The sequence below is a fragment of the Crocodylus siamensis genome, chromosome 4 (genome assembly GCF_052110815.1).
Source record: "Crocodylus siamensis isolate JL-2025a chromosome 4, ASM5211081v1, whole genome shotgun sequence".
In the NCBI taxonomy this organism is placed as follows: domain Eukaryota; kingdom Metazoa; phylum Chordata; order Crocodylia; family Crocodylidae; genus Crocodylus; species Crocodylus siamensis.
The window spans coordinates 81800633-81810485 of NC_143398.1; the positions used below are offsets into that span (position 1 = coordinate 81800633).

The 9853-nt window shown below is 40.5% G+C and overlaps 1 protein-coding gene across 2 annotated transcripts in view; it reads right to left on the minus strand.

The window, feature by feature from the left end:
* The window catches only part of ZC3H11D (zinc finger CCCH-type containing 11D), a 42706-nt gene extending 33286 nt beyond the window's left edge, over window positions 1-9420 (minus strand). For both annotated transcript variants that reach the window (XM_090041019.1, XM_090041020.1), the window contains exons 1-3: window positions 9378-9420; window positions 6062-6181; window positions 3601-3724 (exon numbers count right to left, since the gene is read on the minus strand). In XM_090041019.1, the coding sequence (XP_089897145.1) occupies window positions 3601-3724; window positions 6062-6073 (136 nt within the window). In that variant the 5' untranslated portion in view covers window positions 6074-6181; window positions 9378-9420. The remainder of the gene's footprint in view (window positions 1-3600; window positions 3725-6061; window positions 6182-9377) is intronic.
* Between the last annotated feature and the right edge of the window lie 433 nt (window positions 9421-9853).

Sequence of the window (9853 nt, forward strand, 5' to 3'; positions counted from 1 at the left end):
AAATTCAGTAGTTTTGCCTACAAAGTCTGAATCCTTGTCTGTAACTTCAGTTCTATACACGTTGATCCCACCCTTGAAAGCCAGACCAAACTCCATTAGAAGAAATATGAGTTTGTCCTTGGGAGGGTTTGAGAAAGAATTTATCATTTTCCCCAGAAACAGTCCATCTTCCAGAAACCTTTGAGTAAGAGGTATTTGCTTCAGATGTTCTCCTAAAACACCCAGCCTGGAAAAAACTTAAGTGAAGTCAAGAAAGGAAAGATGAGCACTTAAAGATGACCTGGATGCAGGCTGCAACAGTAGAACTTTGTTCTGCCTGCAAATGAGTGAGATTTGACATGTATGTAATGGAATATTAAAAAAATGCCTTGTAGACCCTTGTTCCATATGATGCCCCAGTGTGGACTGCTGGTGACATTACATCTAGCCAAGAACAGTAAATGATTGTAGCTGGCTGTTTTTTTCATTGCAATTCCTAACTACTGTACATAGCCTATCTAGGATCTTAACATTTTCTAGTGGTTATCAGTGTAATTTCTAAGTGCTAACGACTGGATCCAAGAGTGTACTTAAATTGTATTTTATGCACATACGTGCCATTTAGAAGTCTGTGTTCAAGTAGGTGATTTCCAGAAGTCATTTGTCACTGGGAGGCCATAGTTTGGTAGTTTTTCCACCAGTATGGGTTTCTTGGATGCTTAAATTCTACTACTCCTGACCCAGAGGTGCCACCATCTTGGCATTTATAGACTGAAAAAGACCATTTGGGACTCACCAATAGTACGTCCCTCCACTCAAGAACAAAGCTAACACACACAGACAGCAGTTAGCTCAATATATGGCATAGTAGTTACAACCATTTTCATTAAAATGAAGAAAAACCACAAGAAGGCATGTTACTGACAGTTCCACACACTTTTTGTAAAGTAGACTAGTGGCTAGAACACTTGCTCAGGAAGTGGGAGAGCTGAATTCTCAGGGTTTCCTTAGCTTAAAGGGGTTTTAACCCTATTTCTTCTCCACATGTCACTGGAACATGCAAGAAGGAGTAGGACTCCGTAGCCTTTTGATAAAGGCACTCTCTAAAAAGTGAGTGCTAGGAATCAGAGCATGGGCAGGTGGCCTGTTCTAATGTTTAAAGCCAAGACTAAGGCCCAAAGTCTGGAGGTAAGCCAGAAACTAAAATCCAGGGTTAGAAAACCAGGGGCTAAGAACTAGGATCAGAAAGCCAAGACCCAGAGTCCAGAGACGAACTAAAGTCAGAAACTAGAATCAGGAGTCAGAATCAAAAGACAAGTGTCACAGAGCAAGGTCAAGGCCAGGTTATCAGAGACCAAGACAAAGCTGCAAGCTTTAGAGCATTAGGTTTGATGAGAGTTCTAGGTTTATGGCCTAAGGCCTGGCTTCCTAGACACAGAAAGCTAATTAGGCATTCAATCAGATAGCTCCTGAGGTAGGATACTAAGTTCTGGTCACCGCTCCAGTAACTGCTTATGTACTTTAAACCAGTGATTTTGCTGTGCTGTGGCATTCTGGGGTGCATTTAAATTCTTTCAGGGGTGCCACAGTGCGTAACTAGCACTGTTAGGTATACAAACATGATTTACAAGATAAGCCTACAAGATTTTAAATGGGAATCCAGAGTGTTAAAAAGAACACCTGTCTGGATGTTCTTTGCAACAGAAAATGTCCTCTATTATTTGTCTGTGGTCAAAAACAAGTGAAAACTAAAAGCTGATATTTTTGAGGTGTGCTTTGAGTCTATCAAGGGGTGACTTGAGTCTAAAAAGGTTGAGAGCCATTGCAATAAACTCATTAGATATAATACGGAAAAAAAATTGAGATCAGGGACCAGAAACTGGAGAGTACCCTCATAACTGGGCTGGAGATTCATTCTTCCTTCTGATTTCTCTATCTCTCTGACTCACAAATTCCGTATTTACTTTTCAGAGAAGCAAAACTTCATCAGGAGAGGAGAGTTGACCAGGTCATTAGCCGACTGATAAAGATACTCCCAGGTGAGACGTGGGTTTGAACTCCCTGAGGCTGCTGAAGGCCAACTACCTGGCCTGTACTACAACCTAAGAATATGCCATAAGTGCTAGGATATTATATAAAAGGTTGTACTGCTACCTCTGATTGTATTTTAAAAGTGAAGAGCAAGTCAGTCATACATGATTTAGACACCTACAAGAAGGGATCTCTCCTTGGAAGAGGAGAGGGATTTCACGTATATCCTCGTTAGAATTTTCTATCCTTAAGTGCCCCCCACTCAATGTAATAATGGTTCTGAATCCTGTTGTGAGGCACTTAAGTCTCCTCTTTCATTATAGGTACCAACGTTAAATTTGTGACTTCTACTTTGGGGCACAGGTGCATAAAAGTTAGGTGGCATGTGGGTGATCCAGCTTCAAATCCCTGTCCTGAATCTACTCTATGTTCTGGCTGCCTAGATATAGTGCTACTCTGGCATGGCTGTCTCTAGCTTTGTGTATGTGTTGGGGGAAGGAACTTATAAAACCTCTTTGTTTCTTTTGGAGCAGAATAGAAAAACCTCTATAATTTTTGCTGGATGGGAAAACTACTTTCATCCCAGTTGTAATCTCAAACAATGCAAAGGAGGATGAATTCTTGTTTATATATTGACTTGTGGCTACTTATGTAAGGTCAAGAAATGGGACAAATATTTTTGCATATCTTCTGCCCTTCAAACTGAAAATTAAATCATTTGGATCAGTAATGTGAGAAGAGCAGCCACCACTGGATGACAGAAACAGAAAATTTTTTTTTGTTCTTCTGATATTAAGATGAAAACCACAGATGGAATGGATGATTTTAGATGTTGTTTTAGAAAGTCTACCTGATGAGCTATGCACATGTGGTGCTACAGTAAGCAAATACTGTTTATAATTACAACCAATTGGTGTGCATGAGTGGTTAACCAGTAAATCAGGGCTATATAATGAATAGCCTCTAAAATACATCCTGTAAAATTGCACCATAATGTGCCTTCAAATAATACTGTACACTCTGTAGGGGAAAAAGAAAAAGCACTGTATTGCCTTGACTTTCAGATCACGTACTATAGTTAAGCCCTGCAAAGACCTCTGGCAGTACCATTATGCTGTTGGGAGTCAACACACATGTCTGCATGCTGAAGACTTTTCAGGAACAGTAAGAAATTGAAGGATTTTTCTACAAAACAAAATCCTTAAATGTATTTGACTTCTTATATACAATTACTGAGCGTTGCAAACAAGACATGACAGTCATACAGTACATCCAAAGATAGGCAGCATTTAAAACATAACAGGCTGCATTGTTCACTTGTGGGGCATATAACTGAGCTGTTATTGAGTACATCACCTTTGGTATAACAGTTAGCTATGGAAATTCCTAACACCATGACTAAAGAAAGCTGTATGACAACCCTAGTAACATAGTTGCAATTCCTTTACTAACTTTGATCTGAGATCATATTTAACCTCATTGAAAATATTGTAATTATTCATCTAAATAGGCCTTCTATAAGCATGCATCTAGTATGCTTTAGCATATCTATTTGAAAGTCTAAATTACTGAGAAAATATTTTTACTCACTGCTACTAGGTGGTAAAAAAAGTCCATTTATATTACGTGGTTTGCTATGATGAAAGACGCAACTGATCCTCACGCAGCCTAAAGGCTGAGTTTCCCAGAAACATGAGATATTGTTGTATTTTTGCTAAAAAAAAAGAGTTTTCAGACATCATTATATGAACCAACTACAAACAAATAGGGCAATGATTAAAAACAATATGGGTTAAAAGAAAGAGTATATTTTCCTGGAGGCTATATACAAGTTAAACAAGGCTGCTCTGATACGCTGTAATTACAGTACGTTGGAGTGCTAATTGCTGTGCTCCAAGAGATTTCAGCATCTCACGTATCAGCATCCCCAGACTGAAAAATGGCATCCAGGGCGCCTTAACTAAAGCTTGTTCAAGGAACTTTAGTTCAAGCACCCCCATTTTTCAGTGGGGAAAATGATACATGAGATGCTTCAGGTGCTTTAATTAGAGTGGTTCTTGGAACTGCTCTAATTAAAGCCCTCACTCTCCAGAGCACATGTATAAACACCCCATGACTAATAATAAATGAGTATATACAGGCTTGGAGAGGCAGTTCATTTTGATGGCTAAAATTGATGTTTATTTTTAAGCATTTGTTTCAATTTTTATCAATTGAAAGTGTCAGGATTGCGCAAAATAAGGGGAATTTTTTTTTTTTTATTGATTTAGTGCCCACACACACACAAACTGTGACTGCTGCAGAAGCTGGGGGCCATGCCAGTAAAGCTGTGCAGGGAGTGGGGGTTGGAGGTATAGGGCTGGTAGCGGCTGGGAGCCCGATGCCACCAGGCCCTCACTCTGCATAGGTCCCAGCCAGGCCAGGGGCCAAACACCCAGGGAGCCTGGCCCAGCCTGGCCTCTGTGGGAGTTTAGCCCCTGCTGAGTCACACAGGGGCTGGGCCAGGCTCTGAAGGGCTAGGGACAGACTTTCAAAAAGCCTGAGCCTGAATTGATCCAATCTTTGCACATTAATCTAACCTGCCTAGGTTGAATCAGTCTATAACTGTCCAGACATCCCCTCTGGACTGAAGAAATGCAGGCACATGCCTGCAGTGGCTCAAGCTAGAAGCTGGGGGATGCTAGAGTAGCCCTTCCTTCGCTTCAATTGTGCTGAGCTAAGGTGGGGTGTGGCCAGGCCCTATCAGGATGCTTTAATTAGGGAGGGGTCCCCCCCTTGCTGGTCAGCAAGGGAGCCAGCAGGGATTTACACAGCATACTTAGGAGGGAGTTACACAGGGAGCATTTATCAGCTCATAAGTGAAACAAAAGTATTTCTCATTAGTTCAAGCTCTTCTTAAACAACTGTTTCCAAGGAAGGAATGGAGGGACATTACCAACTGCCTGTTGATTAACTCAAAAAAGCCCTAAGCAGACACTGTGCTGCCTGCCTTTGCTCTTTCTCCCACAGCAGAGACCATAGCCAGCATGTGCTATGCTAGCTAATGCTGAGAGGTGTCTGCATAAGGCAGAGCAGAGTGGGGAACCCCTGCTTGACTAGGGAGTGGTGAGAGGGAGAGGGGGAGCAGGAGGAAGCCAGGCAGACCCTGCTGTGTCTGAAGTCTCTGCCAGAGCTCCAGCAAGGGAGAAGCCAGCTCAGCTGGGCTGGAGCAGAGAGCAGAGCGCTGGCCAGCAAAACATCTGGGATTCTGGGGGTCTCTGATTTAATTTAAATCAGGAAGGTATCTGGGATAGACACTGCATAAACTGGTTTGACACAAATCAGTTAAGTCTGATACTACATTCAACCAGGTTTATCTTAAACTGGTTTCAGCCATTTTCAGACTGGTTTATGTGCACTGAACTTCTGTTCTGGTTACAGGTTTAAATCAGTTTCTGATCACTTAAACCTGTTTATGTGTAATGTCTGTCCCTAGCCCAGGTTTTTGGCCCCTGCCCTGATTACTCAGGGGCTAAGCTCTGTGGGAGTTTGGTTCCTGCCTCAGCTGGGACTTGGGCACAGCAAGTAGCTGGCAGTACTGAGTTCCTAGCTACTACCAGCTCTGCCCCTCCAAACCCCTCTCCTACCACAGCCTTACTGGCAGGGCCCCTAGCTCCTGCAGTGGACTATTCTCACACACAGTGCCCCCTGCCCCAGATTTCCTTACTTCCATCACAGATTTTTTTAAATTTCTCTTTTATGTAAAATGTGATGATTACCAATTAACAATGGAATTATTTTCTGTTAGTCTGTGAATGTCAGGTGAAATTAATGTTTATTGATATCTATCAATAAAAATGAAATCCTGCCAAGCCTAAGTATATATAGGTTTTAAAGCATGCAGTGTGGGTTATCCAGGTACTTTAAAAACAAACAACCATATACACACACAATATCTTTCATCTGGTTGCCAGAATGATTTTTGTTTGATCTTGGTGCTAGATGGGAGGTTAGCAGAGGTGAAAGCCACTTTCCCATAAGAGTATGTACTTTAGAACTTCCAACATTTTACCTTTATTTCCATATGTCTAAATCCACAAAGTTGATGTGAACATCTTCCCTCTCTCCATAATGAGCAGACAGTATCACTACCAAGGGCTTTTTCACAATGACGGAAGTGGCACTTTGAACCCTGAAAGGTAATAGAGATGATTCTAAAAACCGTATCATCCACTTGCATCAGCAGTTGCTTTATTTGTGATTCTCTTATTAAAATTGTTTGTATTAATGAGAAAGTAGAGCATACCCTGGTCCATGTAGCACACCATTATTGTTCTCTGAAACACCTGTAAATTATGGAAAAGATTTAGGACCCGATTCACTGACATTAGTAAAGTTACACAAGGCTCAGTTCTGTACTTAACCACACAGATGTAAACCCCATGTCACTGGGAATCACAATTGTGCAACTGAGGGCAGAAATGAGCCCACTGGTCTCAAGCAACTAATAAATGCTAGCACAAATGGAAGACATTTCAGGTCTATATGGTAATTGTTCTGCCCAGTTTAATGTGAAATAACTCAAAAGATGGGGTTACAATTTTGGAAGGCAATTCTATAGTCTACTGAATAGTATTGTTTTCTTTATATTCAACCAAATTTTTCTCTTGTCCAGTTTTATCTTATTATTCCTATTGATATCCTGTTAGAGATCTTGAAATAGTTTTTCTCCCTCCTCATTTTTTCTACATAGATTCTTGCAAATGTCATCAGAACTCTCCCTTAATAATCATGCAACAAAGCCATATAGATTTTTATTCATGTCCCTGTTCACCACTATGTAAGAGCTACACAGATGAAGATTGTAGGAGCTGATATATAATCGATAAGGAGATGGCGGCAGCTTCCTGTACCCCAGCCTCTGACTCACAGAGGAAGAGCAAGTGGTAGGTGTCACGCTCTAACATTGTCACTAATATAAACTCCATAATAGGGTTTATGAAAGCAAGCACAAAGTAATTCAGTTTAACTATATCCCCACTCCCCCCACCCCAGCCCCAAGTCAACTGCCGATACACTTGTTTCTTCCCCCTTTGCAGTGGGAATGTTGCAGGGGAGGTAGGTAGGGGGAGGGTAGCTGATATTAAACAGCACAGAATTAATTTAGAACATGGAGAATCCTGCCCTTAATCTTTTCCTAAAAATTAATGATTTCAAGCTTTTAATTTTGTTTGCTTCTTTTAATTCCATTCATTTGGTCAACACTGGTTCTGAGTGGTTCACCATAACATGCATTACTTTAGGTCAGGGTAATAAAGACTGAGGCTGAATACCTCCTGTGTAGCCATTTTACTCGGCCCACAGGGCTTCCAGAGTGGCTGGGATTCAGAGGTAGGGTGAGTAGAGGCAAGGCCTGCTGCTGAATTCTCTGCTATGGAGGCCCATTGGAGATATATGTCAGCAGTAGGAAAGATGTGTTAGTCCCTGCACTGCTGACATTCACACCACAGCCATCACCAGGACTAGACATAGCTCAGGGGCCCATGTGAGTTTGACAAACCTGCTCTAAATGTATTTTCACTACAGCTGAAGATTCACTTGTGTCAGCTAGCTTTTGCCCGCAAAAACTTCCAGTGCACAAAAATAGAGATGTTTGAGAGTTACTGGCACAAGATTTTTCATTGGAAAATATCAATTCAGCAAGAAAGTCTTCTTAGCTACAAAATAGAATTACTCAAAATAAAAAAAAGAATATCTACTAGAATAGTTAATAGTCCACTGCAGATGACACTCACCTGAGAATGAAGACTCAAGTTCAAGACATGAGTGGGTTAGGCACAGCAGAGGCTTGATCAATGGTTTCTCAAATAACCAGGTAAGCAACCAGGCTATTGGCTATTCTAAAGCAGGTTAACCTCAGATTTCTCATTAAGAAAATCCCATGTTTTCCTTCAATGCAGAATAAGAATTTTTCTGAAATCTCAAGTTTTATAGTATATGAAAGATTTTTTTCCCCCAACCAGCACCAGGTAATTATAAACAGCCCCATGAGTGCTGTTTCGACAAAGTATTACTTTTGGAATAAAATCATTACTGCTGGTAACTTATTAGGGACAGAAGGATACTTAATCACTCAGTAAGGCTCTAACATTGCAAATGGATGCATAGCATAAACCCCTTACTACTCCTTTGACTTTCCCATAGTCATTCTTACACATAATTCTTCAATGGGTAATAGCATCTACAATGTTGTCATTTCAAGAAATGAGTGAGGCAGAAGGACACAAGTAGCTGGTTTATTAAAACCAGACAAAATGCCCTTTACCTAATAAGTTTATAAATGTTATTTCCTTTGGGTTGTGTAAGTGTTGTTTTAATTAAAGCAACCATGAGGAGTAGTCTTCAGGTAGCATTTACAAAAATGCACTCTACAAAAGAGGTGCATGTTATTTATTTAACTCAATAAGTTAATGATATAAGGTGAGAAGTAATGAGCTCAAGGTCTGAAGTTCATGGCACAGGCTAGTTCCCAACATCTTTGACAATCAGTTTCTGTCTGCACATCAAATATATCTATATGGACACATGCACAAGTTATACACATTGGTATATGAAAAAGGTCATAATTTATACTATAAACTCATCCTTACAATCAAGGATGGAAACCACTGTAAATTTTGCAATATTTACCTTTATGCAGGTGGAATAAAAATAGAAATAGCAGTCATTTCCAACTTCTGCCATTTTCACGTTTTGTGCTTGTATTCCACTGTCTTTATATGAATAGCATATAATCGTAAAAGTAAGAACCATCAATGAGAATGAAAAGAAAACTCCTTTTTCTGAAAACAGTGGTTTTCAGGATCTAAGGATATTTCCTTTTAAAATAATAATAATTGCTGGTGTGTCTCAAAATTATACTTAAACTAATTTATAAATCAGACGGTACCTTCTCCAGGTTTGCTCAAGCGTTGAAACATTGAAAATGGTTGCTAGTCAGTGCACAGATTCAAACTTCCAGAATCTCTCCCATTGTTACAATAGTTCTTATGACATCACCACAAATGAGATCACCTGACCCTTCAGATTCTGACTGCTCACTTACTTTCATTGCCCTTGCATAAAATAAGAGAAAATAAAGTAATTCCAGCTAGTCTGTTACACTGGTGTTTCCTCTGACATAACAGAAAATGGGAAACAAGTTAACGTAGCACGTTGAAACAACTGTTTGATGAAAGAACAATAGTCCTGAGAGGCATCAGGACACAAACCTATGTCTCTTATTTTGTCACATTTTTAACTGAATTCCTTTCTCCATGCTGATGTTTTGAGGGGACACAGGCATTTTCCTCTTTCAGTAAAAATCCTTGCAGCTTCTAGCCACTAACCTGTTGGCTGCAGATTGCTTTTTCTTGTTCCCATCATTTCTACGTCTGCAAAAAAGTTTTGGACTCCACCTGAGATCATGCAGGGAGATTAATAATTTACCCTCTTTATCCAGATCCTTGACGACTTGCCCAGTAATGATCAGGTCAAATCAGGATGCAAATAAGGCTTTAATCCAGCTTAGCACCGAGGCATGTTTTATTTTGTCAGGAACTTCAAGTGAAAGGAATTCCTTTGTGCTTTCTGACATCAAGGCCTGTGAAAATCAGCCTTTTAGACTCAAGGCACCCCTTGTTAGATGCAAAGCGCGGCAACCCTTGCTACATTCAATAGACGCTTGGAAAATGCCAGCTCTGTGCTTCCTCTGATTCTTTTTGAGTAAGGGGGTTCCCCCTGCATTCTTATTGCACAGGTCTCAGGAAGACCCTGGGCCTTCCAAAATGTTTTCCCCTCTCTAGATGACAATGGGAACCCACTG